The sequence below is a fragment of the Engystomops pustulosus genome, chromosome 3 (genome assembly GCF_040894005.1).
Source record: "Engystomops pustulosus chromosome 3, aEngPut4.maternal, whole genome shotgun sequence".
NCBI lineage: Eukaryota > Metazoa > Chordata > Amphibia > Anura > Leptodactylidae > Engystomops > Engystomops pustulosus.
In genome coordinates this window covers 178559105-178586495 of record NC_092413.1, presented here as the reverse complement: position 1 = coordinate 178586495, position 27391 = coordinate 178559105, and the positions used below count along the sequence as shown (strand labels likewise).

At 43.1% G+C, this 27391-nt stretch overlaps 2 protein-coding genes across 2 annotated transcripts in view; one reads left to right on the top strand and one right to left on the bottom strand.

Annotated features, from left to right (window-relative positions):
* On the bottom strand, positions 1-27241 carry HPS3 (HPS3 biogenesis of lysosomal organelles complex 2 subunit 1). The gene is made up of 18 exons (XM_072143094.1): positions 27069-27241; positions 26645-26996; positions 24361-24846; positions 23565-23748; positions 20992-21077; positions 20278-20476; positions 18233-18314; positions 15858-16006; positions 15212-15320; positions 13290-13471; positions 7528-7702; positions 6527-6757; positions 5749-5934; positions 4113-4304; positions 3778-3882; positions 1519-1725; positions 1160-1250; positions 1-729 (listed from the first exon to the last, which is right to left on the bottom strand). The coding sequence occupies exons 2-18, from the start codon at positions 26958-26960 to the stop codon at positions 602-604; spliced, it is 3108 nt and encodes a 1035-aa protein (XP_071999195.1). The 5' UTR covers positions 26961-26996; positions 27069-27241; the 3' UTR covers positions 1-601.
* The window catches only part of HLTF (helicase like transcription factor), a 34976-nt gene continuing 33912 nt past the window's right edge, over positions 26328-27391 (top strand). Inside the window, exon 1 of the mRNA XM_072143096.1 lies at positions 26328-26427. The gene's annotated coding sequence lies outside the window, so the exon portion shown is untranslated. The remainder of the gene's footprint in view (positions 26428-27391) is intronic.

The window sequence follows — 27391 nt, the reverse complement described above, 5'->3', positions numbered from 1 at the left end:
CCCATTGATCCACCTACCACCCAATCTACCTTTATAGGTAGATTTGTGGTGGTAGGTTCCCTTTAACACAATGTGATTATCTGCCATAAACCGCACAACTTCTACATGTAAAAATTACATTCCTATTGCTTACTTTTCACAGTAAAACAGGTCTTGTTGCTATATAAGCAGACCGGGGCGTAACTTGAGGGGGTGCAGAGTTTGCGGTCGCAACCGGGCCCAAGAGGCTTTGGGGGCCCATAAGGTGTCACTTTCCCATATGAGAAGACTAGCACTATAAACCATACATTATAGTCGGGGCCCTTGCACAGACATTGCACTGGGGCCCATCAGCTTCTAGTTACACCACTGTAAGCGGAGTACAGGCTGCTGTGAGTGGCGGCCTTTGTCCTGCTGTCTGAAACACAAGGTGATGGGAAGAGGCAGAGCTCAAGACTTTACCGTATTATTTGGTACATTTTATATATTAAAACTCTACAATATATATTCATGCCTGTATGTAACATGTGCTATATGTACAGATAACATATCATATGTAGCCATGTCATTTGGTCACCTATTGTAAACAGCAGATGCTGCATATATAATAACAGTCCGCAGGTTAAGTTACAAGTTTTCTTTTGCTTTGGTTTACAAGGTAAGGCAAGAAAAACGCAGCATTTCCATCATCAGGCAGCAGGCTGAGGAAATCTTGAAGGTCAAATTCCATGGAGACCACATTCAAAGTGTCTAAAACAAGACAAATATGAGACTGACTATTGAAGATGTGCTACTCAATACAGAACTGTTCTCCGCCAATAGATTCTGTGATCTAATAATTTCCCCAACATAATACAAGAGCTTTAAAAGGGCATTGATTGCTAGCGCTAGGGCCTGAGCAAAAAAAATCCTCAAAGTGGTAAAGAGAGGGGCAGACGGAGTCTCTAAAACATTTACAATGTGACCACATAAGAGCGACCTTTCCCCAAGTATAAAATGCTAAATTATCAAGTTATTGGAGTGATCCCAGATGCATTTGGTGAATGGCCTTTTATCTTTATACATCAGGCAGCCATCCCCAAAGAGAAAAAATATTCACCTTCCAGGGACTTTACTATTTTTCTTTGGCGTTATGCTACTTTTGGTGTAAAAAATAATTCTGCTATACAAAAATCTTTACCTTTTAAAGTAGAAATAAATACTTCATTGTCGTTTTCACTCCTGCGAACCCGATCACAGAGCTCAGGCAATAGCTTGTTCCACCACAGAGCCTAACAATAAAAACAAAAAGTATATAAGCCATGTAATAATAATAAATAAATAATAATGATATGTATGTGGTAATGTATAAACAGTTCTCATTGCTACATAGAAAGGGAAGTTTATCAATGGATTCTTTCCAGTTTTCTAAGGTTGTTGACTCAACTATTACAATGGAAACAGAACAATAACCAATCAATAATTCAATAATTCTGCTTTAGTGAGTTACAACAATTTTACTCCAGTTTGTTGGCAGTATTGCATGTGATGCAGACTTACCTGGCTTCCACTTTTTATTTCATGTTTTGCATACAGTGTAACAGCCTCAGGACAGCGATCCAGAAGTCTGTCTATCGAACCCTCAAAATTCAGGAGCCGAGTCGCACAAATGATGTGTATACTCAAAAAGGAATTGTTACTGTCAGGTATGGAGTCCAGGAAAGGAAGAAATGACAGGATATCCAGTGATGGTCCACATAGGAGAGACTACATGCAGACAGAAGACAAGCACACAGTTAGTAAAAATGATAATATGCAGGGATTTACCACATAGACATATTGAATGGGAACCGGTCATCAGAGATTGACATAATAAACCAAAAACTTCTAGATTGTGTCTATTTCATGGCCCAGCGTGGTGGCATCATCCAGAAAATTTACTTTAAAGTGAGATGTCATTTTGTTGTATAAAGTCAAGGAGGTGGAGAGTTTAACACTGAAGTCAAGCTCTCTCTTTCTCAGAAAGCCCCCCTCACTGTAATTGATGGTCCTGCATCAAGAGACATCACTAACCAGATCTCCTGAATCTGGTTTATGATATCAATCACGGGGAAGAAGGCATTATGAGGCAGGGAGAGTTTGACTTCAGTGCTGACCTCTCCGCCTCCATGACTATATACAACCAATCGCACTTCAAAGTTGATTTTCTGGATGATGTGATCACACTGAGCCTTGAGAGAAAACATGATCTAGAAGGTGTTCAGCTGTTTCACTACATAGTAGTAATGGCTTATTAGGTCAATTCAAATTTCAATTTCCTGATGGTAGATGTCCTTTAAGGAGTTTGTATTCATCCTGAATCCACTAACAGCTGAGAGATATAGGAATATGAAAAAGTATCTAAAGACTTTACACTATCCAGGGACTGTTTGTAAAGAGTTATCTCAGAGAGCACAATCATCAAGTGAAATATTCCCTAGCTATGGAAAGAGTTAAGCATTAGCATCTTTATCTGTCTGAAGTGGAGGGACATCAAAAGTCTTTCAGAGACACTGCTCACTGCAGGAGAAAGAAGCAGAAAATGACACAGAGAAGCTACTTTAATTAAAAGAGGACCTTTCACCACCTCTCACATGTGGATTAGCATACTGTAGGGGCTGCAACACAGATTCATGGGCACATTGAATTTTCTTTCTAGCCCCCAAGGTTGCATGAATATCATTCCCAGTATCTGAACATTCTAATGTGTGTTCTGTCAGAGAGGAGGAGCTGGGGCTGGAGGCGTGCATTATGCTAATCTCTTCTCATACTGTCCAATCAGTGCAGACAGTGTGTGGTCTCCCTATGCCCATGCTGTGTTCTTACATTGTGTGAACATTCTGTGAATATTCAGTTTCTGTTTACACCATGTTTAAAAAAAAATGCAATGTTACAAATCGGGATGTAAACGCAATGAGCATAGTGTTAACTCAAAGGCATTGTAAACCACATGAAATGTAAATGCAATGTAAGTGTAAACGCAAATGCAATGTAAACATGGTAACAAACTCAGCAATTCCCATGTAAATGCAATGCAAACACCACGCAGACAAACTCAAATGCAGCAAAAAAATTCACATAAACACAAGTGTAACGTATATGCTAGAGTAAAACAAATGGAAGGTAAATGTTACTCAATTGCCACGTGAACGGGAATGCTTTAAGCACGGGATTGTTTGGACGCCAGCAAGGCTGGACCTCGTGTGGGGATCACTACTGTTTGAAGGATTGCAAAGAGTCTTCTACTTTTGATAATGTTGAAGTGGTGAGAATGACTGTTAAGTGAACATAACTGTTTCCTGTAAGAAGGAGTGAAGCAATTGAACTTTTGTTGCATTTTTTCACATTGCATTTGGGGTAACGTAACATTTGCTTTGTGAACATAGTGAACACAGCCTCTAGATGCACACAGAAAAATCACAGATCTCTACTGGTCACAGTGATTTTGCCAGCTGCAGATAGGACAGTATGAGAGAAGATTAGCATAGCACACACCTCCAGCTCCAGCCCCAGTTCCTTCTCTCTGACAAAACACAGATTAGAATGGTCAGATACTGGGACTGATATCTCTGCAACCTCTGTTACTTTGTATTATTGTTTATTAATATCCCTTGATCAATTCGCTTCTGAAATCTAATAACAAAAAAAAAAAAAAAAAGTAAAAAATTTGCCTCAAAGGTTTAATTTTTCTTTAAGATTTAACCCTTCCTAGTCAATTAGGAGGCAACTACTAAGTCACACGAAAGAATTAAAAAAATGCAAGAACTACACAAGACAAACCTGCAACTTCAACAAATCGCCACAGGTGACACATGACACAGGCTCAGAAGACACCATCGCTGTTATCCAAGGGCTGATCACTCCAAAATGGCTGCAGGAGTTCCTCTTTAAAACCATAAAAAAAAAGAAAACACAGTAATCTCTCTTTAGATTTTCATTCTTGTTATCTCATTATAGAACAATTGGAAGCATTTATTCATTTAATCCTGTGTTGCATGAAGCAACAAGCTAAAGTTCCGTTCTTGTAAATCCAGTCATACACAGGTTTTTTTTTTCCTTGCACCATGGCTATAAGGGAGAAATGTTTTAGGATCCAGGTCTGCACACAAACTTACCAGATCCTCGGGGCTCTTCAGAGATGTGACACATACATGCTGTGGTTTGCATATCCTGCACACATAATGGGAGGTCAGCTTAAACAGCACATCTTGTAGGATGGATTCTGGAGGATATGAGGACAGACGAGCTTCCCAGAAATCCACCAGCATTTGTGGATTATCCTCTTCACCAGTCTTGTTACATAAAGCCTGCAAAAAAATGATGCTAAATAAAATTACGGTAAAAATAAAATTACGGTAGATAAAGCAGCCATTGCAAAGGTCACAACAGATGTAATCACATCAAGAGACAAGTGAAAGGTTGTTGTTATAATTTTACTCCCATGATCTTAAGACTATAAGGAAGCCAATAGATTTTATAAGCAATTGATTTCTCATGGATTACTTAAAATGGATAAAACATTGAGGGAGATTTACCAAGTGTTTTGCTAATCAAACCATTCTTCGTATCCACTTTGAGTTGCATTTAAAGGGGGTTGTCCACAGTTTGGTCTGTTCTCATGATGAGTGGGGGTCGCACCAGTCAGATCCCCTCTGATAAAATTGTTATGCGATTTATAAAGAGGTGTATGCCTCCTGAAGAATAAGAGCGTTTCATGCTCCTGATCTCAAATCTAAGCCATCAAGGAGATCCTTTTTTGGCATAAATTGTAGAATATGTGCCACTCCCCTCCTTCTAAACCCCATTGCCCCATTGGATAGACCTACTTTGCAAACTTGAAAAAGTGATGTAAAAGCCCCAGAGTCACAGGTTTAGATGCAAACCAACTACGGGCCTAAACGTTCAACTTCAACTTTAAATTATGTAAAGGAAAGTGGCTTAGAATTAATGATAAAATACTCCCATTGTTATAATCATGTGATGGTCATAATATTATTATTATTAAATAATAATCTGTATTTATATAGCACCATCAAGTTTCGCAGCACTTTACACATTCTGGAGAACATATACAAATAAAATAAGACATTACAGAGTAATGTCACATGGAACAAAAGGAGTGAGGGCCCTGCTCACAAGAGCTTACAGACTATGAGAAAGAAGTGGGTGACACAAGAGCTTACAGTCTATGAGTAAGTTGCCCTAGGGCCTAATTACACATGGAGCCGGCCCTGCTTGCTACCTTGCATTTTCCGGATAACAAACAGGGACAATAGCCAAAATTGTTTAAAAAAGACAGAGTTAAAGTTGCGTGTAGCGAGTGTGATAGCCCTGCCTAAATAAATGTGTTTTAAGAGCATATTTGAGTATTTGGAGGTTGGGTATTAGTCTGATAGCCTGGGGAAGGGCATTCCAGAGAATTGATGCAGCTCAGGTTGTCTTGGAGACATGGTTGGGAAGTTAAAATAAAGGAAGAGAATAACCGAACATCGCTGGCAGATTCAAGAGAAGGGTTGCGCGATATACTGATATAAGAGAGAAGTGGTAGGGAGGTGCAGCATTGTGGATGGACATACATGGCTGGTACCGCTACAAGAACGATTCATAACAACTTAGTTTGCAAAATTGGGTCCCATGGTCAGTCCAATATGCAGAACACACAATCCCTAGAGCGTTTTGTCCACATGAAAATTTTTCAAGAAGTCAAATCTATTTATATATTATCATTTTCACAGAAAATGCAAGAAGTACCTTAAAAAATGACTCTGCTTCTTTCAGATTAATTTTACTGTTTTCATGAAAAGTGACCAAAGCAGCGACAAGTAACCCAGGAGAAGTGTCCCGGAAATGGAGAGACATCTCTGTGGGGACGACCTCCCTGTCTTTCCTTCTTATAAGAAGCCTTGGTTCATCCAGGAAGCTGTACAAGAGCTGCATCTGCAAACAGAATCACTGGAAAATGAGTATGAAAGCATCCGAAGTCACTGTGCGTGTCCCGGATTTACTGGACCATCTAGAATCACTGAACTCAGCATGTCCATCCATCTAACCGCCACATGCGCATGGAACAAGTATGTCAGACTAAACTCACTCATGGCCAATAGGCCTAAAGAGGACCTGTCACCCTTAAAAACAGCACTAGGAGCTGCTACAATGTTACAGCAGTGTTACACTGCTAGCGTTATCGGAAACTTCAGATAACGCTAACAAACACTGCTGCGCTGTACACTGGAAACGCTGGACTGTTCTCAAAGCAGTCCAGTGTATTCATGAGGAGGCAGTCCGAGGCGCTGCCTCTTCCCCGGACTGCCCCGCCCACTCCATAGGCCAGCTGTGACAGCCGTGCGTCCTGTGGCAGTCACCGCCCCTAATCCCGCCCCCTCCTGAATACCAGTTTCCAGTGTACAGCACAACGGTGTTTGTTAGCGTTATTGGAGGTTTCCGATAACGCTAGCAGTGTAACGGCTCCTGGTGCCGTTTTCGAGGGTGATAGGTCCTCTTTAAGCCAAGTCATTGTAATGGATTATACCTCTGAATAACGCTGCATCTCCGCTTCATACACCTGAAGATCTTGCATCTTCAATGCCATGGCCGCCTTTGTAAGGGAAATAAGGACAGAGTTTCCTGATGGGCCTAATGTTTCCAAAAGGCCTGTAACTTTTTGGGGGCAGACATTGGACATACAAGGACTGCATAAGACATGAGGCACCTGGGCTGGTTCTGCTGCCTTAAAAATTTGCAACACTTTAAATGCCACGGTCTATGGAAAAAAACACAATAATTACAACAACAACAAAAAAAAAAAAAAACACAAGATAATCCAACAGAGAGAGATGTGTTAATTTATAAAACTATGGTACCCGCATGTCCCTCTGAAGCGCCAGGCAGCAGATACAGGAGGGATAACATTCTCTCCTTTGACTGCTGATTGGCTGTTGAGGTCATGTGAGAGTTGGTTGTATCCAAAAAGGAATCAAGGATGGTGCCAACAGTAAAGCAAGAAACATTTATTTACTAAAGTTATCTTTTCTCTGACCATTCCCTGTTACTGTGTATATAGAGTCTACCAGCAACTCTGATCCTATTAAGCTATAGACAACGATAGGTAGCAATCCTGGTGATCGGTCGAACCATATCTTTGTGTGTGCCGTTAGTAGAAGCGAGACTGTGAAATATGGATCTACATTCCAGGATTGTAGCTGGACTATAGCCTCTCCTCACTGCTCTGAAAAAGAGCAGAAACAGGATTCTGGTTAGCTTACTGCTGGAATATCTAGCTAGATATCTCATACAGATGTGCACCACACTGCTCCAAGTCCAGCTACATTCCTGGAATATAAATGCATTTTTCACAGTCATGACGCTGAGATACATGTAAGTATGGTTAAACATATCTTCAAGCATGCTATATAATACTATATGTAGCTGTATGTGGTCAACACTGCTGCCAGACTCCCTATAATGGATTTCCAAAAAAAAAAAAATGTGTACAAAAAAAACAAACTTCAAATCACATGAAAACTTTCATACTTCACTAAGTATCTCATCCAGTTCTTCATAAAGTGAATGTCTGAGGTAGAACAGGAAGCCTTTGCCATAGTCCTGCTGCGGGTCTTTAGATAATACACGTTCTATAACATCGGACATCGATAAATTGGACATCTTGTAGTAAGGGAGTGCGAGATGGGAACTCTTTGTGTCCAAGCTACAGAGGCAAGACACATAGAAAAATGCAATAAATACATTTAAATAATAGCTACTATCAAGTAATGAAATTAAATAAAATCTTTAAGGCCTGCGATTTTAACCAAAATCGATTTGTCCTTAAAAAGGAAAAGTATTTACTGTATAGACTCGAGTATCAGCTGAGTTTTTCAGAACAAAATTGGGGCTGAAAAACCTCGGCTTGTACTCGAGTCTATAAAAAAATTAACACTGCACTTTCTGATGCCCCCCCTTAGGTCCTCTTCTGCTTCTGATGTTCTGATGCCACTTCGGGTCCTTCGCTCCTCTTCAGGTTCCCTCAAGATCCTGGCGGCTCACATACAATGACGTTGGCAAGTGGCTGACCTTATTCTGTGTGCCAGCCGAGCGTAAAAACCCGAGGAGGAGCAGAACGAGCCGACAAGAAGCCGAAGAAGACCGAAGGACCCAAAGCAAGAAGAGGACCTGTGGGGGCGTCCGAAAGATCAGTACAGTGTTAATTTTTTATTTTTTTAAACGGGGGCTGGCCGGCTATTCACTACAGGGGGGGGCTAGCTATATACTACAGGGGGGCTATGACCAATGCATTTCCAACCCTCGGCTTATACTCGGTTCGGCTTATACGGTTAACTTATCTTTTTACTTAAATGATGAATTGAAAAATATAATTTCACTTTTTTTCTACTATGTTTTTCACTTCCAATTGTATATTTTCTAAACCCCTTCTCCACTTTTTATTCCCCAAATTCCAAAGGCCACAATTCATTAATCCATGCAATGTACTGGAAGTTTGAAAAAAAATTCCAAATGCATTAGAAATTTACAAAAAACATGCAGTTGCTCTGTTGCAGGTGTCTGCTGTATTGTACCAATGGCACCCGCCATGTATAGAGAAAGCTCAGCCCCTGCCCCTACTCCATACAGCCTTAGCCCTCATGCACAGGAACATGTGATGGGGCCATGTGCTAGATGTTTTTTTTGTGGCTGACACAAGACGGCATTACTTTCTATGTGCTGTCGAAGGCAGTGCACGCACCCCTCCGTGTAAAGGCCGACACTTTCTCTTGATTTTGGTCGCAAAGTACACAGATTTTGTGCATCTTACTTTTAGTATATAAAGTTTTTTTCAGACTATAAGACGCACCCCAGATTTAGGCTTTCAAAAAAATATATACCTTAACCCCTTAAGGACGCAGCCATTTTGCAGGTTAAGGCTCAGCCCGATTTTTTGGATTCTGACCTGCGTCGCTTTATATGGTTATAACTTTTGAACACTGTTACTTATCAAAACGATTCTGAGATTGTTTTTTCCCCACATGTTGTACTTCATTTTAGTGGTAAATTTTGGCTGATAAGTTTTGCGTTTATTTACAAAAAAAAAAAAAGAAAATATGATAAATTTTTTGAAAAATTTGCCATTTTCGAAATTCAAAATCATTGCGTTTCCAGGCAGATAGATTTACCACCTAAATAAGTTGCTGAATAACATTTCCCATTTGTCTACTTTACATTTTCATAATTTCTGAAATGTCTGGATAATTTATTTTGTTGTCACGCGGCTTACAAAAAGAATATTGCTTTTCCGGATTTTCAGAATTGACTATTTTGGGGATAAATACAGTTTGGAATGAAATTTTACATATTTAGCATCAAAACCCCTATATAACCAACCCATTTTCAAATCTGCACCCCTCAAGCTATCAGAAACAGCTTTTACGAAGATTGTTAACCCCTTGAGATCTTCATAGTAATTGAATCAAAATGGAGGTGAAATTTAGAATGGTCAAATTGTTCCCTTATACGTTCATTTAGCCCTAAAATTTACACATTTCCAAAATATAAAAAGAGAAAACCCACCATACAATTTGTTCTGCAATTTCTCCCGAGTACAGAGACCCCCCACATGTGGCCGTTACTTGTTTTATGGGCGCACAGCGAGACGCAGAAGGGAAGGAGCGCCCTGCAGCTGCCAGGATTTTAGTTTCCTCATTGGCCCCTTTTGAAGGCTATAAAATTTTCGGTTTTGCGTTATTGGGGCCATGTGATGCCATTTTTTTTGCGCGATGAGATGCTTTTTCCATTGTTACCATTTTGGGGTTGGTATCACCTATTGTTGAAAATTTAGGAACTTTTTTTGAGGGCAGGAGTAGAAAAGCATCAATTCTGTACTGGATTTTTTACTCTTTTTTTTTTTGGTGTTCACCGTATAGACTAATAATCATGTTATCTTTATTCTATGGGTCGATACGATTACGGGGATACCAGACTTGAATATATTTTCTTACGTTTTACTAAATTTGTCAAACAAAACCCTAATGTGGGGAAAAATCTATCATTTATGTATTGCCGTCTTCCAAGTGGCATAACATTGTTACTTTTTTGGCTACGGAGCTGGTTGATGGCTTATTTTTTGCGGGACATGTTGTACTTTGCACCAGTATCATGTCGGAGTACACATGGTTTTTTGATCGTATTTTATAGCATTTTTTGTGGGATTGAATAGCTAAAAATCATAATTTTTGGAAGGTTTATAGCAGTTTTTTTTTACGGCGTTTATCGTGGGGGTTCAATAATGATTTACTTTTATTCTACGGGTTGTTACGGACGCGGTGATACTATATATGTGGGGTTTGTGTTATGATTTAGACTTTTTTTTTAGTTATATGTCTCTTTATATGTTTTGGGGGTTTTGGGCATTTTTAGTGATTTATTACTTTATTTTTTTATTGAATAACATTTTTTTTTTTACTTTTTCACTTTTATACCATGGGACATGAACAAGAAATCCTCTGATTGCTTGTTCATGATAATATTCTGCAATACTCATGTATTGCAGAGTATTATCAGTGTCAGCCTATACACTTGCATAGGCTGGCACTGTGCCAGTAAGATGACGTCACAGACGCCATCTTACTGGCAATTCTTGCAAGTAACTCTGGGGTCCAGATCGGACCCCAGAGTTACTATAGCAACGATCGGCGCCCCCCGAAAACGGTTCGGGGGGGCCGATCGTGGGGGAAAGACCCCCCAGAGGCATGTTAGATGCCGCGGTCGCGCTGACCGCGGCATTTAACGGGTTAAGCACCCGCGATCGGAGTCAACTCTGATCGCGGGTGTTACACTGGGGTGCCGGCTATTAGTTATAGCCGGCACCCCGTGTTTCCCAATGCCGGTTCGGCTCAGATCTTGAGCTGAACTGGCATGGGCTCAGCGTCCGATATATCGGACGCTGAGCGCTAAGTCATTGAGCTCAGCGTCCTATATATCGGACGCTGAGCGTTAACGGGTTAAAATACTGCACTACTTTTTATACCACATTGCCATGTAACTATCTCTTGCCTGTGAGAAGCAGTGTGATATCATACTCTGTAGTCAATGTAATAACATACATACCGTATATTCCGGCGTATAAGACGACTTTTGAAGACAGAAAAATCTTCTGTCTTCTCTGGGGTCGTCTTTCACGGCGGCGGTCGGGTCGCGCTGCATGGAGAGCTCATGGGCTGAGCCCTCTCCATAGCCGGTAAGTCTTTGCTGCATATTGCAGCAAAGGCCTACCGGTAACACCCGCGATCGGTGCTAGCACCGATCGCGGGTGTTTTCACAGCGTTGTCTGCCGGCAGCCTCAAACAGTGGCGTACCGATCGCGGTACCGAGGCCCGCACCTGACCCCTGCGCTGCGCTGATAACTCGGCGCAGCACAGCGGGCAGATGTTTTAAATTGTGAGAGCCGCGGGCCTTTCCCTTAGAGTGCACGGACTGTTCTGCATCTGGTCCGTGCGCTGGATCAGGAGGGCTTGGAGCTGTCCCAATTTAAAATTTGAAAGGGCCCCCGATCCGCCCACCTTCCCACCCACCTCATCCATCGACGCCGGCACAGGCTTAATGACGCGCCTGCCTGCGCCGGGTCTGCTGAGGTCTATGACCCGGCACCTGACCTGGCAGACGCGTCATCAGCCGTCGCCTGCGCCGATCTTTAGAAGAGAGAGAGAGCGCGAAGAGGAGCGGAATAACTAGGTAAGTTTTATTTTTCATTTTGCTTAAATCTATGGGGCCCTGTTTCTATTTGGGGGGGAGGCATAGGTGAAAGTTAGGAAATGGCTATTTGGGGGGGATATTACCTATGGGGGACATTTATCACGGCTACTGGTGGGGTGGACATTAATCATGGCTACTGGTGAGGGGGGGACATTAATTATGGCTACTGGTGAGGGGGGGACATTAATTATGGCTACTGGTGAGGGGGGGACATTAATTATGGCTACTGGTGAGGGGGGGACATTAATTATGGCTACTGGTGAGGGGGGGGACATTAATTATGGCTTCTGGTGAGGGGGGGACATTAATTATGGCTACTGGTGAGGGGGGGACATTAATTATAGCTACTGGTGAGGGGGGGACATTAATTATAGCTACTGGTGGATGGTGTTCAATGTTTTTATGCACACCCGGGGGGGGGGGGGGGGGGGTTTGCTGTCGGGAATTTTGCCCTGGGGCCCAGAGGACTCTAGTTACGCCACTGCTCAAAAAGATAGCGGCGCATGGGTGCCGCCATCTTACCTGGGATCGCCGCTCCCCGTACACCAAAGTATAAAAAAGTTATTAGCGCCAGAAGTTGGCAAAATCAGAAAAATAATTTTTGTACAGGAGGTTTTCATTTTTGTAAATGTATGAAAACATTATAAAACCTATACAAATTTGGTATCCCCTTAATCGTACCGACCCAAAGAATAAAGTAGACATGTCATTTGGGGCGCTCAGTGAAAGGCGTAATATCCAAGCCCACAAGAAAATGGCGCAAATGCGTTTTTTCTGCTTCTGAATACATGGCATGGAATATTTAATAAAATAAAAATTTAAGGTACAGTTTGGTAACATTTACAGTAAAATGGACGATGGTAATGTTGTTGTTGTATGCCTTATGTTTATGAGAGACAGTTTTCCTGCTATATACCTGCATGTCATAAGAATTTAAATTAAAAAAAGGACCATGTTAAATTCAAATCTGTTTTTTTTTTTTAAATTTTTACCGGTGTTTTGTATGTGTTGGAAAAGGGGTAGTCTTATACAGCGAATATATCTTAAACTCTATATTTTAAACAGGAAAGTAGGGGGGTCGTCTTATACACCAGGTCGTCTTATACGCCGGAATATACGGTACATATAATAAAAAGACCCAGATAGTAGCACCAGCATGCGCAACTAATGCTCTTATCAAATTGATGGGAAGTCCCACATCTGATCAGTCAGACTACAGGCGGTCCCCTAATTAAGAGCACCCAACTTACAGACGACCCCAGTTACAAACGGACCTCTGGATATTGGTAATTTACTGTACTTTAGCCCTAGGCTACAATAAACAGCTATAACAATTATCACAGGTGTCTGTAATGAAGCTTTATTGTTAATCCTGGTGCTTATGACAACCCAACATTTTTAAAATCCAATTGTCACAGAGACCAAAAAAAATTTGTCAGGAGCTACAACTATAAAATATACAGTTCCCACTTACATACAAATTCAACTTAACTGCCTTAAAAAAAGAAATCATATTACCAGATCATCATTGTACAGGGGCCAATCCTCACCTGCAGAAGCAGTCTCCCAGGTAAGCGCAGCTCTCTCTAAACGCCGCCATCAGCTCCACCTTGTCTTCACATTGCGCCAGGTCTGGGTTAAGTAATGCCGCCCTCAGCAGCAGGTGAGCTTCACTAAGGAGATGAATACTGCCCTGGGTCTTCACAGTGTCATATCTCTTACTATACTCCACCTGGGGAAGACAGCCGATGGAAACAATGTGAATGCAGAATCTATCAAGTTTTATCAAAACTCCTATAAACATATATTGAGAGTTTTCTTAAAGGCTTCACAATGGATAAAGTGTTTAACCAAGTAAATATTAGTAATAAATAAAACTTCCATTACTTATGTCTTTTAGCACATATACAATACTGTACAATCCAGGACTGCAGGCACAAAATATTTTAAAGTTGCCAATAAATAACTAGGGGTTATAGGAGTTATGGCACTGTATTTGGAGGCAAGCTGTAATCATATCTGACCATGGTTTGTGCAGGTATTGTAGGTCAGCTGTAAAGAAGTGAATGGAGCTTAGCCGCCATAACATGCACACCACGCCATGGTAAGGCCCCATGCATGAACGTGTAGAGACTGTATCAAAATGGCCGGCCCCATACATTCCAATGGGCAATACGGCCATCCATGTACATAGCCGTATTGTCCACCGTACAAAAATATAGAGCCTATTTTCTACAGTATTTCCTTTCCATACAGCCCATAGAACTCAATGGGAACGTATAAAAACAGGCTAAATACATGCTGCATACAGCTGTGCACCATATGCTGTATATACGTGCAGTATCCAGAACCAGTGGGAGGGGCATTCTGTCAGCCGGCCAATAGTCAGCCATCCATTATCTGCCAGCCCACCATATTTTATACTGATACTGTAAGGATATGGTGCCACACGGTTGCAATACTTCCGGTATTTACAGCCAGAATACAGCAATGTATACAGAACAGATAAGACCATAAGGTCGTGTGCATGAGGCCTTGGGAGAGGGGCGGTTCTGGAAGTATTAATGTATAAATGTATAATGTATAAATGTATAATGTATAAATAATGTATTAATGTGCAATATGCAGAACCTAGTATCAACTCAAATAAGGGGATTGACCACTTTGACCACTGGTCCTCATGCAGTGGACGTGACATACCCTGTGACTCTTTTGCTCCTTACAGTCTTCCATCCCAAAGCCTATGGGTTCAGAACGTGTGCCTAGGGTGTATCTACCAATTGCTTTGGTAGGAAGATGTGGAATGTCATGTTTACCCAGCTGTCTCTCCGCTCAGCCGTATCCTAACATTCCCCTTTAACACATATAAATATGTAAAAGAAAACTAAAAAGAGAATTGGTCTGGATAGGAATCTAATATGCGGATACACGGCAGTCAATAATTACACTAAGTTTTATTTGCCCGTAGCCAAATGTTTATGAGGGAAGCAGAGGAGTAATGGTTCTTTACAGAGTGAAGCCATTTTCAACTGTTTGCTAAAGGGGATAAACTTCTGACCACTGGGGTTCTCAGTGTAGGGATGATTGGCAGAATGGAGGACCACAAGTTGTCCTGCCTCATACAGAAATGGACCTCAGGGACTTGGCTTCCATATGCTGTCCTGGTTGTCCCGTAGAAGTAAATGGAGCTTTACCCTCCATTCACTACTATAGGGAATTCTGCAGCACAGGTTATGTCTTTACTGATACAACCCCCTTCATAATACATGACATATACGAGGAGGTCGGGAAGGGTTTGCATCTGAGAGCAGAGGACAAATGACATATAAATGGCTTTACTGTACTTGACACAAGTCATATTCTCACTTACATGGACATGCCTCATACATACGGGTTAGTGCTTTGGTGGACCAAAAGCTAAAGACAGGGTTTATTTTGTATGAACAGGTGCTATATGTAATAAAATGGATACCATTTCTCTGTAGAGCTGAAGCGTGGGTGTGGTGCTCACTACATAGAGATTCCAGCCATGTTCAGACTCAGCGGAGGGCTTGTTCTTCACACTGCTCACCTTTCTTGAGCTACAATGAAATAGACGTTAGTATGACTACCTGCCCAATATGCAGCCCCCGGGAACATACAGCGTCCCGACCCAGCATGGTTCTGTATCCAAGCTGCAAATTTAGTTCCAACATTATGGATAATATTTGGAGGGGGGGGGGTGCAGGGTGAAGGTCTGCTGCTCAGGACCCCCAAAGCCAAAAAGATAATATCAAAGGGGGTTTGTCCGTACATAGACTGGCATTGTCACCCTGAGTAGCCACACATCCCGAACTAGCCACTGATAACCGGCTACAGCATTTACTGACGCGTACCGAACACTACAGTGTGACTGCCAGCCTTCATACAGCTGATCTGTAGGGATCAATCAGATATTGGTAACCAGTAAGTAATGGTTTTCAGGGATTAGTACTGTATATAAATAAGTGAAATATCTTCGAAACTACATTAAACTTCCCTTTTATGTACGTACAACTCTACATTTTCTACAGTACTCTTTATTGTTTTATATATCACAGTCGGTTATTCCAAAGAAAAGTCATAAAGCAAACAATAACCTTTTGCTGTTTTTTATTTTCTTTGCCGTGTCCTCAATATCGGCTTTTGTCAAGATGATTATATAGTTATTAAAGTGCTGAATGGCTTTCAGTCCAATAAATAATTGCATTCTTAGTGTACAGACATCGAGGGACACAGGTGGGCAAGTCTGAGAAAACAAAAAAGGAAAGTAAATGAACAAAAATGCACATAATAGAGAGTAAAACTTGACTACAGACAGGCCCCAGGTTACGTACAAGATAAGTTCCATAGGTTTGTTCTTAAGTTGAATTTGTATGCAAGTCGAAACTGTATATTTTATAATTGTTGATGTAGACAAAAAAATTTTTGCCCCATTTCAAAAATTTTAGCTGCATCTTTTTTGTTGCTGGGAAGAGATGTAGGTGCAATCTGACACCTTCTTGAGCTTCTGTCTTGTACCTAGCAAGATGATATTCACTGAATTTTCAAATGAAAAAAATAAGAAAGGAAAAGGGTTGCAAGAGCCAAAGGATGGTTTGTTTAAAGGTAAGTGACCAGTTAAAGAGTAAGGCCACTTCCACACTTGCTTTGCAGATCACGTCAGAGTCTGATCAGGGTGTGATCAGGGTTTGGTCAGTGAAAAACTGACATTTTTCATCAGAGTTCAATCAGTTTTCAGTCAGAGTTTGTTCAGTGTCTCAGTTTTTCACACGCGTTTTCAATGCAATTTCAATGCGTTTTTCACCCGCAGGTAATGCGCGTGAAATGGACTCAGGACTGAGCTCTATCTTTTCTATGGCAATTGCTGTGTAAAAAACGCATTGCACTTGCATGCGTCTCAGAGTGCAATGCGTTTTTGATGCATCTCAATAGACTTGTATGGTGCGTGTGCGTGAAAAAGAATTCAAGTCTGAAAAAGCCCATTGATTACAATGGGTCAGAGTGCAATGCAAGTTCTCAGCGTCAAAAGGGGCCTAACTGTGAAGGATTTTTTTTTCCACAAATCAATAGCTCTTGGGATGTAAAATAACTTTGCCTTTTATCTTTGTAACCTATATGCAGGTGTTTCTTTGCTACCCCCTCAGATTAGTGCTGCAGTAGCTCCTTCCTCTTCCTGTGCTGATAAGCCCTGGAATCCGTAGTTTGTTTATAGTTTTCTAGTTGGTTTCATGGGAGGGGAGAGGCTGCTGCTCTCTGGTCACAGAGGAGGAGGTCATGTGACAGAGCTCTCTGTGCATGTAGCAGTGCTGAATGTGTTCATAACAGTGGATACAGATGTCTCCTGCACAGAATAGTAAGGTACAAGATCTCCTTGTTCCCTATCGTTCTCTCCATCCCAGTCTGTGATTCTACAGAATTCTCTCTGTCCTCTCCTCTCCTTATGCTGTTCCCCCTTCCCCCACTTTGTCATCGGCTCAGTGCAGAGTAGCCATTAACCCTTAGTGCTCACACAGCACAGGCTATAGACTTCATGTAACTGGTTTACTTGAATTTCTTCCACTTACATGTTTCCTGCTCCTCCATGTGCTGGAAGCTTCCAGGCTGTCACCATATATATCCTGTATGTTCACTGTGCAGTGTTCAATGGATTTACTTGTGGGTAACTAAATGGATGAAATGCTAAATTTCTTTGAGTTAGAACACAAGGCATCATGGGATCTGTGGGCAAGCTAACGGGCCTCAGCCTGAGGGCATAAACGGACAGATATTAGTCTCCGCCCACTTCACCTCTGGTGAGAAAGATTTTTGTCAAACATTTCAGAACAGAAAAGGGTGAGCAGCACAAAGTAGGCATCATTCTGTTTGCTTTTAAAGGGGGAATCACATATAATATTTTGGTAAAATTATTATAGTTTTATAGTCACACTTTAAGCACTGCCTTTTTTCTGAAAGGCACAACATTTTCCAGTGAAGCCATGTCACTTTTTGTCAGACCAGTAAGTTAAGAGACTGAAACCACCTAACTCCTTCATATATCATAATGTAAATGCCACCAAGTGTGTAGAGAGAGGGCTCACAGATGGTACCGGGCACAGGGCAGGTATCGGCAGCTACTGTGATCCGTGCAAAACCAAGTGCAGAACCTCAACAGCGGTGGTGCATGGGCTACAACTCGTTGCCATAACAAGTGGAGGCACTTGAAAAAAAATATCCTCAAAATAGCGTCATGAAAAAGTCAGCTTGTCCGACAAAAAAATCCCACAGCACCATTTGCCAAAGTATCTAAAAGTGAAGGATGTAAGATCTGACATTTTTAATAGTGCAGTCTATATGTAATTATTGTAACAGAATACTAGATGCAAAGCATGGATAAGAGCGAGTTAACGGAGAAAGGCAGTAATACTTAAAGTCATTGCTGAAATCTCAATGGACAATTTAGCCATTTTTAAATCTACAAGAAATTTGCACTTACCTTCATAGTTGTATCGATATAGGGGTCCTCTTCCCGAGCTGCAGCTGCACTGCACCTCACAGTATAACACTGCAGATTGTTACTGTATGGAGGGAAAACAGAAGAAAATATTTTTTTTCTTTGGTGACCAGAAGTGTGGCCATTGTAATATGCAAATTAAAAAATGTTTGACTGTGAAAAATTATAAATAATGTATTATGCGCAAAACCTTAAATCACATTTTTGAAGTACACTGAAAGTAAGTGGGTAGCACTTCTGCCTTGCAGCACTGGGGTCCTGGGCTCTAATCCCACCCAGGTCAACATCTGCAAAGAGTTTGTATGTTCTCTCCGTGTTTTGCATGAGTTTTCTCTGAGTACTCCGGTTTCCTCCCACACTCCAAAACATACTGTTAGGTTGATTAGATTGTGAGCCCCATGGGGACAGGGACAAATTTGATATGCTTTGTGTTGTGCTGCGTAATCTGTGTGCGCTATATAAATAAATAAAAATTATTATTATTAAAGCTAATGGGGGTGCATCACGGCTCACAGGTGGCTATAATGAAACAAATTCATATTTCTTTATGTTCCACTTCGGGTACAAGAGTCTTTATATAGACAAAAGATAAAAAAATCTGCATAATTCTCTCTCTCTCTACCAAAACACTACACTGGTCTCACACGTTAGGTGAGCTATTACGTGGCTGAACAAAAATAAAACTATGGAGGCCTTCAAACTTATGTTGTTAAAGGAAACCTACCACTTGAAGTGGCAGGTTTCAGATGGAAATACCGAGCACCGGAGCTGATTTTTGACAGTGTTTTAAACCGCGGTATAAAACACTTTTTAAACTTTATAGCCGGCGCAGGGAGGTACGCGCTCGGCGCTTACCATGTGCGCGGCTCTCCTTCACTTCCTATGTAGCCTATGTATAAAGTTTAAAAAGTGTTTTAAACCACGATACCGCGGTTTAAAACACTAACAAAAATAAGCTCCGGCACCAGCTCACCCTGAGCTGGTGCCCGGTATTTCCATCTGAAACCTGCCACTTCAAGTGGTAGGTTTCCTTTAAACATTATTATGTTAAATTCTATTATTACGTTAAATTTGGATTTCAACCTCTTTTTTAAAGGGATCCTGCCACCAGCCGCACACCTGTTAAACCCCCAAACATACCTTATTGGATGCATTAAATGTTGTCCAGGCATGTCCTTATAATGATTGTGTGCCAGCCTCACACTGAAGTAACAACTTATATTCACTAGCAGTCAGGGGTTGGCTTCTGGGTAGAGCAGTCAAGCGTTCAACAAGCCACCAGGCAGCTCCGTCATCAAAACTCCTCCTACAGCTCTCCTTTGATCCGATTCCTGCCCTGCCTTCTGTGCCTCCCCGTCCTCTGCGCTCTCTCTTCAAAATCTCACACAAGTGCAGTGCGTTTATTATCTCTTCTCTGGTCCTACGCATATCCGGACTGAGAAACATGCACTGCGCATGCGCGGTCAACTGTGCTCTTCGCAGTCGCGTAACTGTTGAATGCGTGGCCGGCAAAGTTCACAGTCGGCGGCACTTGCACAGTGCGCCGTTTTTCCTCCAGATACACGAAGAGCCCAAGAGGAGATAATAGACAGGAGATTTCAAGCGAGAGCGCAGAGGCACAGAAGGCAGGGCAGGAATCGGCTCAACGGAGAGCTGTGGGAGGAGTTTTGATGCCGAAGCTGCCTGGAGGCTTGGTGAATGCTTGACTGCTCTACCCCGAAGCGCGACCCACTGACTGCTAGCTGCCTGTGATGCTAAGTTGTTATTTCAGCGTGAGGCCGGCACACCATAATTATAAAGACATGCCTGGACAACATTTAATGCACCCTATAAGGCATGTTTGGGGTTTAACAGGGGTGCGGCTGATGACAGCTTCCCTTTAAAACTATAGTGCCATAGAGCGCCATCTTAACAAATAGCTCTGAGTGTGCATGTGTATATGATGGTCAGGAGGCTTAGCTGTCTGCTGACATATCTCATGTCTATTGCCAGCCTTACCAGAAACAAATGTTTTGATATAATAATACCTTGTAATAACATGGAGAAACTGGGTAGTCAGGACGGCCTGCTGTGACCTTTCTGGATACTGGTAGACCGATATTAGCTCTACAGAATGGACAAGAGTATACAAGAAGCCCACATGTGGCATGGAGAAGAAACAAAACAGACTTGACATTTCCTTCTGAGAAGTTGTGTTTTTCGCCGCAGTAGCAGGCAAATGGTTTACTATAAAAAAAAATTAAAAAAAGATAAAAAAGAAACACAAATAATCATAACACAGAGCTGTCAACCTAGACTGCTAGACAATAAGGTGAAACCCCAGTGATACTTGTATATATCTATACATGGGATGACCGCTACAATCCAGATGCTCCAACAGCCCCCACTGGTCTTTTTCCTCAATGACGTGTGGAGATAAATAGGTGGAAAAGGTTTGTCAGGCAACGGCTTCCCAAATTTAATACTGGGGCAAGCTACATCCAAGACAGAGGGAAGTATGTATGAGGCAGTGGTGATCGCTAGGTATGGAAAGAGTTAATAATTATCTCCTTATCTGTCTGAAATGGACAGAGCTCAGAAGGCTTTCTGCTCACTACAAGACAAAGAACAGAAAAAAGATAGAGAAGCTGCTTCACTTGCTGAAGAACTGCGCTCAGGCCTTTACAGGCCTGAAAAATCCAAAAACATTTCAAGAATGTCATAAAGCAGAACTGTGCCGGTAGCATTCAATATGACCTTACCTGTTTTATACAGAGGTAGGAATTGTAAAGAATGCAGTCTTGTGCTTTCTACATTGAAGCCATCGCTAAAATCTGGTGCAAACCTCCTACATAAAAATAAAGTAAGAAATACTTATATAATATAAAAATAAAACATAGTACAGCATTATAATTATATGTACGTAAAGAACAAGAGTACAAATCTGCTAATTGTACAACTCAAACCTACACATGCTGCTAGGCAGAGGTCGCATTAACGCCTCACCACGCGTCATAGACGCGTGATGAGGCCCCATTACCCCCCAAAATAATTGCCATGCGTAAAGTTACGCTTGGCAATTATTCCCTGTAGCGCGCAGGCTGAGCGGTTCAGTGCGCGCCGCAAAGGAGAGAAATATCAGTAGCGCGATCACAGCGCGCGCTGGACCGCTCAGCGGGACACATGACTAGGGGCGGGCCGGAGTGAGAGCACCCGCCCCAGGGGAGACGTGTGGGCAGTGGCGTACCGTCCGCGGTCGCCATTGAGACGGCCCATCAGAAGGGGGGGCCGGGGCTGTCGCTAATGCCGCTCTTTCCCCAGCTCTCCGCTCTTCCCTGACCCCCTCCCCCCTCGTCCGCTGCTCGGCTCCTCGACTCCTCTGCTCCTCCGCTCCCCTCGACTGTAAGTCCCTCTATGGGTGTGGTGTGTGTGTGTGTGCTGTGGTGTGTGTGTGTGTGTGCTGTGGTGTGTGTGTGTGTGCTGTGGTGTGTCTGTGTGTTTATGGGGTGTGTGTGCACTGTGAGTGTATGGTGTGTGCGGGTGTGTGTGCACTGTGAGTGTATGAATATGCTGCGTGAGTGTATGGTGTGTGCGGGTGTGTGTGCACTGTGAGTGTATGAATATGCTGCGTGAGTGTATGGTGTGTGCGGGTGTGTGTGCACTGTGAGTGTATGAATATGCTGCGTGAGTGTATGGTGTGTGCGGGTGTGTGTGCACTGTGAGTGTATGAATATGCTGCGTGAGTGTATGGTGTGTGCGGGTGTGTGTGCACTGTGAGTGTATGAATATGCTGCGTGAGTGTATGGTGTGTGCGGGTGTGTGTGCACTGTGAGTGTATGAATATGCTGCGTGAGTGTATGGTGTGTGCGGGTGTGTGTGCACTGTGAGTGTATGAATATGCTGCGTGAGTGTATGGTGTGTGCCGGTGTGTGTGCACTGTGAGTGTATGAATATGCTGCGTGAGTGTATGGTGTGTGCCGGTGTGTGTGCACTGTGAGTGTATGAATATGCTGCGTGAGTGTATGGTGTGTGCCGGTGTGTGTGCACTGTGAGTGTATGAATATGCTGCGTGAGTGTATGGTGTGTGCACTGTGAGTGTATGAATATGCTGTGTGAGTGTATGAATATGCTGTATGAGTGTATGGTGTGTGCCGGTGTGTGTGCACTGTGAGTGTATGAATATGCTGTGTGAGTGTATGAATATGCTGTATGAGTGTATGGTGTGTGCCGGTGTGTGTGCACTGTGAGTGTATGAATATGCTGTGTGAGTGAGTGCTGTTTGTGTATGGTGTGTGCGGTTGCGCTGTGAGTGTATATGGTGTGTGTACATTGTGAGTGTATGAATATGCTGTGTTGGTGTATGTGCTATGTGTGTTTATGCTGTACGTATTCGTATTTGTTTTGTGTATGCAGCATGTCTGTATATACTGTATGTGTGTACATGCTGTATGTATGAGGGCGTAAGCAGCGCTCACCCCCTCCTCCTGTCCCGTGCGCCGTGTGTGCAGTGCTGTGAGTGTGGAGTGTGAGCGCTGCTGTGAGTGTGGAGTGTGTGCGGTGCTGTGAGTGTGGAGTGTGTGCGGTGCTGTGAGTGTGGAGTGTGTGCGGTGCTGTGAGTGTGGAGTGTGTGCGGTGCTGTGAGTGTGGAGTGTGTGCGGTGCTGTGAGTGTGGAGTGTGTGCGGTGCTGTGAGTGTGGAGTGTGTGCGGTGCTGTGAGTGTGGAGTGTGTGCGGTGCTGTGAGTGTGGAGTGTGTGCGGCGCTGTGAGTGTGGAGTGTGTGCGGCGCTGTGTGCCGTGAGTGTGTGCGGCGCTGTGTGCCGTGAGTGTGTGCGGCGCTGTGTGCCGTGAGTGTGTGCGGCGCTGTGTGCCGTGAGTGTGTGCGGCGCTGTGTGCCGTGAGTGTGTGCGGCGCTGTGTGCCGTGAGTGTGTGCGGCGCTGTGTGCCGTGAGTGTGTGCGGCGCTGTGTGCCGTGAGTGTGTGCGGTGCTGTGTGCCGTGAGTGTGTGCGGTGCTGTGTGCCGTGAGTGTGTGCGGTGCTGTGTGCCGTGAGTGTGTGCGGTGCTGTGTTGTGTGCCGTGTGAGTGTGCTATGTGTATTACCGAAATTTTCATACTCCTCCTCGGGTAAAAATACTCCTCAAAAATGGTGAGAGGAGTATTTTTACCCTTCTGGAAAAATGTTAGTGCGACCTCTGCTGCTAGGGTATAAATGGCAGGCTGTGCAGTGCTCTACCATTAAAGAGATGGTAGAAAAGATAAAAATATAAAAATGCCAACATATACCAGGGCACCCATGTGGTCAGCCTACAGGATTAGCCTAATCATTTATTGTATTACCTGTACATTATATATTCCACGTGGCAATGACTCTGGGCATCGGGTGACAGTCCTGCTGGTTCTGGTGTGACTAATATGTTGCAGGATTTGCAGTCTTCTCCGATGAGTTCCACAGGCCTGTGACACAAGACAAAGTCCTCACACTCTAATGTTTGGGATGGCGCTACAAGGCCATTCTTACTACCTATGAAAAGAAAGTATTGTTAACACAGGGTTAACTAAGAGAACAAATAGAATGATGAGTCACAGTTATCCTTGAAGTATTCCTTAACTTTCCACAAAATTTTAGAAATCACTTGTGACAATGATAATAACAGACTTTGTATTATACTTTAAATAAAGAAATCTGTTACGTGCCCTTCTTTTTCCTCTGCCTTTCTTCTTGTATTAAGCAGTTTGTGTAAATCAGCTTTCTATCCTGTATCCACTGACAGCTGAGAGATAAAGACACCTGATAATCTATCTAATGGCTTAACTCTTTACAGTCCCTGGATAGTGTAATCTCCTGAGAGAGCTGAATCATCGAGGGCAATATTCTTTAGGTATGGAAGAGATTAATAATAAATTAGCCTCCTTATTTGTCAGAAGACTCTCAGATAAACAGTTTACTGCAGTGGGAAGAACAGGAACAAAACACAAAGAAGCTGCTTTACTTAATGAAGTATATTACAAAGCTTCAAAGATTAAGGTAATCATCAAGAACATTTACGATTTTTATGTTCCTCATCAAACATAGGCTTCAGAATAGTAACACTGGTTCAAATCTCACAAGTAAAAATACCTATTAAAACTGTACCTTTATCAGGAAATGTTTCCACTTCTGTTGCGTTCTTAAAGGAAATGTTGGTTCCTCTTGGAGGCTCTGAGCTCAATCTTAACACCAGAACTTCCAGGTCGTTAGCTAGACCAATATACCAAGAACAAAAGCTCAGCTGACTGGGTACAACTCCATTTATGTGTAAAACCAAGGATCTGTCAAAATCCAGCACTGTAGTATCCTGGATAGTAATGTACTTCAAGTTGAAGACCACTAGTTTGCTTGTACAGCTGACTAGAAGATCCCCCCGCACAGGACAACAAGAGAGGCACTGTGGGTTTTCAGAGAGGGGCATTTCTATGATTTCCATCTGGTCCTTGGAAATTCCACTTTGGAAAGATTCTAACTGGAGGCCAAGCATCCGTACGCTGACCCGGGAGCTCCCGGAGGTCTGACATCTCCAGTTCACATAGGCTCTCAGAGAGCAAATATTGTTTTTCTCCTCAATTGTTACCAAATAGTCCCCTAAGGATGAAGAGATATTGTAAGTGGTTACACGCATTTATCAAACAAAATTGGAACGTGTTATACATAGAGAGGTGGAAAATTCATAAAACGCTGTCATACGATGGAAGCCCCAACCCCCGAGCCGCAGTGTATCAGAAGAATTACATCTAGATTTGCGGCAAAAAGGTTCAACATTAAGGTTTTGCAGATCATAGCGATTTCGCAGGCCACGCCTCCATCACGCCCTCTTGGCCTGGAGGTACTGTGAAGGGTAAAACGACTGCTGGTGGTTCGTTACTAATTGCGATGTTCCCCAGAGTCTACTTTCTAATGATCAGTCAGAGTGGGATGACCACACATTATGGTGAACACCAAAGTTATTAGGACCTACTTAGAGGACACCTATTTGGGGTGATTTGTGACCGGTGGTTTAGTGTCCAAAATAGCCATGTAGGTAGTCCTTCTGTGCCTGCTATTGAAAAGACAAACTTTTATAATTACCTCGGTCCGCAGCGCTGTCACACAGTGAAGCCGACGTACCACATTACGGCTTTACCTTACATGCGCCAAGGGTATGGTATGTACCCTGGGGTGTACTGCTCCGGCTGCACAGGCACCAGAGGTTAGCCCAATGCGCCTCATCGAACCCATCTCTACAACAACACAATACAATATTTTCTGCACTGCACAACAATTTCATTGTGATAAGAAAAGCATTGTCACATTACTTCACCTGATGCCCCTTTCACATGAACGTATGAAAATAGCTGTACTCTACCAGTGCTGTACCATTTTCATACGTGTAGCATACGGCCACATTCATTTCAATGAATGCAGGGCCTGACCTGGTGGACTGATTGCACAGTCATGGGAAAGGGGCTCAGAAGCCCTTAGGCCGCGGAAACGCATGTGCATTGGGGCCGAGGACCTCCTCCTGTGCGCTAGCATCGCGTTATTACGAACGCCTAGTGGTACGTGTGACCGTGACCTTACATGCTGTGCAGGAATCTCTGATCATGGGCGTTACAGGCGGGTGTACCTGACACCCACAGCCTCTGGCATATGCTCTGTCCGGGAGCAACTGCCAGTACTACTGCCGTGCAGTACTATTATGCCAAGTGTCGGGAAGGGGTTAACCCCTTAAGGACACAGCCTTTTTTGTTCAGTTTTTCCTCCCCACCTTCACAAATCTATAACTTTTTCAATTTTTCTGTGTATAGAAATGTATGAGGGCTTATTTCTGCGTAACAAATTGTACTTTTTAGTGATGGTATTTATTACTGTATATACTCCAGTATAAGCCGACCCCAATTAAAAAAGCTGAGGTACCTAATTTTACCATCAAAACTGGGAAAACCTATTGAATCGAGTATAAGCCTAGGGTGGAAATGGCATTGGTCACAGCCTTCCACTACATAGCCGGCCCCCTGGAGTGCACAGCCGGCCCCTCCATTTGGTATATAGCCTGCTAGCACTGATCAGGGGTGTTAGCACTAAGAGTGCAGTCACATGTACCGCTAGCGCTGCGTATACAACTACACTAGTGCAATGGAGGCATGCCTCGTCCGGAACGCATTTGCAGCGAAACGTATGCGATCAGTAAGTACCTTTTGTGTTTCACTGGAAACGTTAATGAGATTGGGCCGAGGTTTGTAAACACAACGCTAACTAACCTGATCGGAGATGCGTTTCTCCTGAAATGCCTGAGATAGGTAACCACGTGTTTGTATTGTGTACAAGGCCTTTGGGGTTAAACATTGCAATATAAGCCACGTAACGGTGTAAAGATCCTGCCCCCTGTGCCCCGCAGACTTACCTACATCGCTGTAGCTCATATGCACCACTCTGCCCAACGTGTTGAAGCTGCAGACAGGCTGACACAACTCCTGTCCCACGCTGAACACTTCCACCTTACAGCCACCGGCGCAGGTGACAAAGACGCTGTCACGGCTGCAGCAGAACACCTCTGGAGCCTGTCTGGTGGGGACGATCCTCTGCGATCCAAAGGGATGGCAGTTGTACAGCTGCACCATGGTGGACACTAGCACCTGGGGTAACAGCTGCACATCACAGGCCTCTGCAGACTCCCATGTCAGGATATTATGTAGAGAGAAGAATGAAGCTTCTGGCATCCATAGCTATGATGAGAGTAGTAGTCCTCCTGGTCTCTGCACATAGATATACACAGATGTTAGCTGTGATCTCCCAGTCAATGATGACAGTATTATTACCAGTCTTACCCGTCTCCGTCCTCATCCTAATGTCAGCAGATCACTCGGTAATCCCCTGCCGGCACCACAATAACATACATTACATGATACCCGAACAGGACGCTCCCCCCTTCTTCCGAGTAAACATGTGACGCCCATTACCAGATCACATGCTCTGGGGCCTGGGCGCGTCCATTGCAGGAGGGAGAATGGGGGAGGACATACACTGTCCTGAGAACTCACTACTGTGCTACCGACAGTGCAGGACAGACACATGTGTGAACAGTGCTATATGTAATAGCAAGTAAATACGATATAAAACGCCATCATAGACTTACTGCAGAGTCTTCTGA

What these genes read in the sequence shown, in the direction of transcription:
- HPS3 (XM_072143094.1), bottom strand. Translation starts at nt 26,960, where the DNA reads ATGCCAGAAGCTTCATTCTTCTCTCTACATAATATCCTGACATGGGAG. An exon ending in CTGGGAGACTGCTTCTGCAG is followed by an intron (nt 7,703 to 13,289) that starts GTGAGGATTGGC and finishes TTGCCTCTGTAG; the next exon opens with CTTGGACACAAAGAGTTCCC. An exon ending in ATTTATTTCTACTTTAAAAG is followed by an intron (nt 730 to 1,159) that starts GTAAAGATTTTT and finishes GTCTTGTTTTAG; the next exon opens with ACACTTTGAATGTGGTCTCC.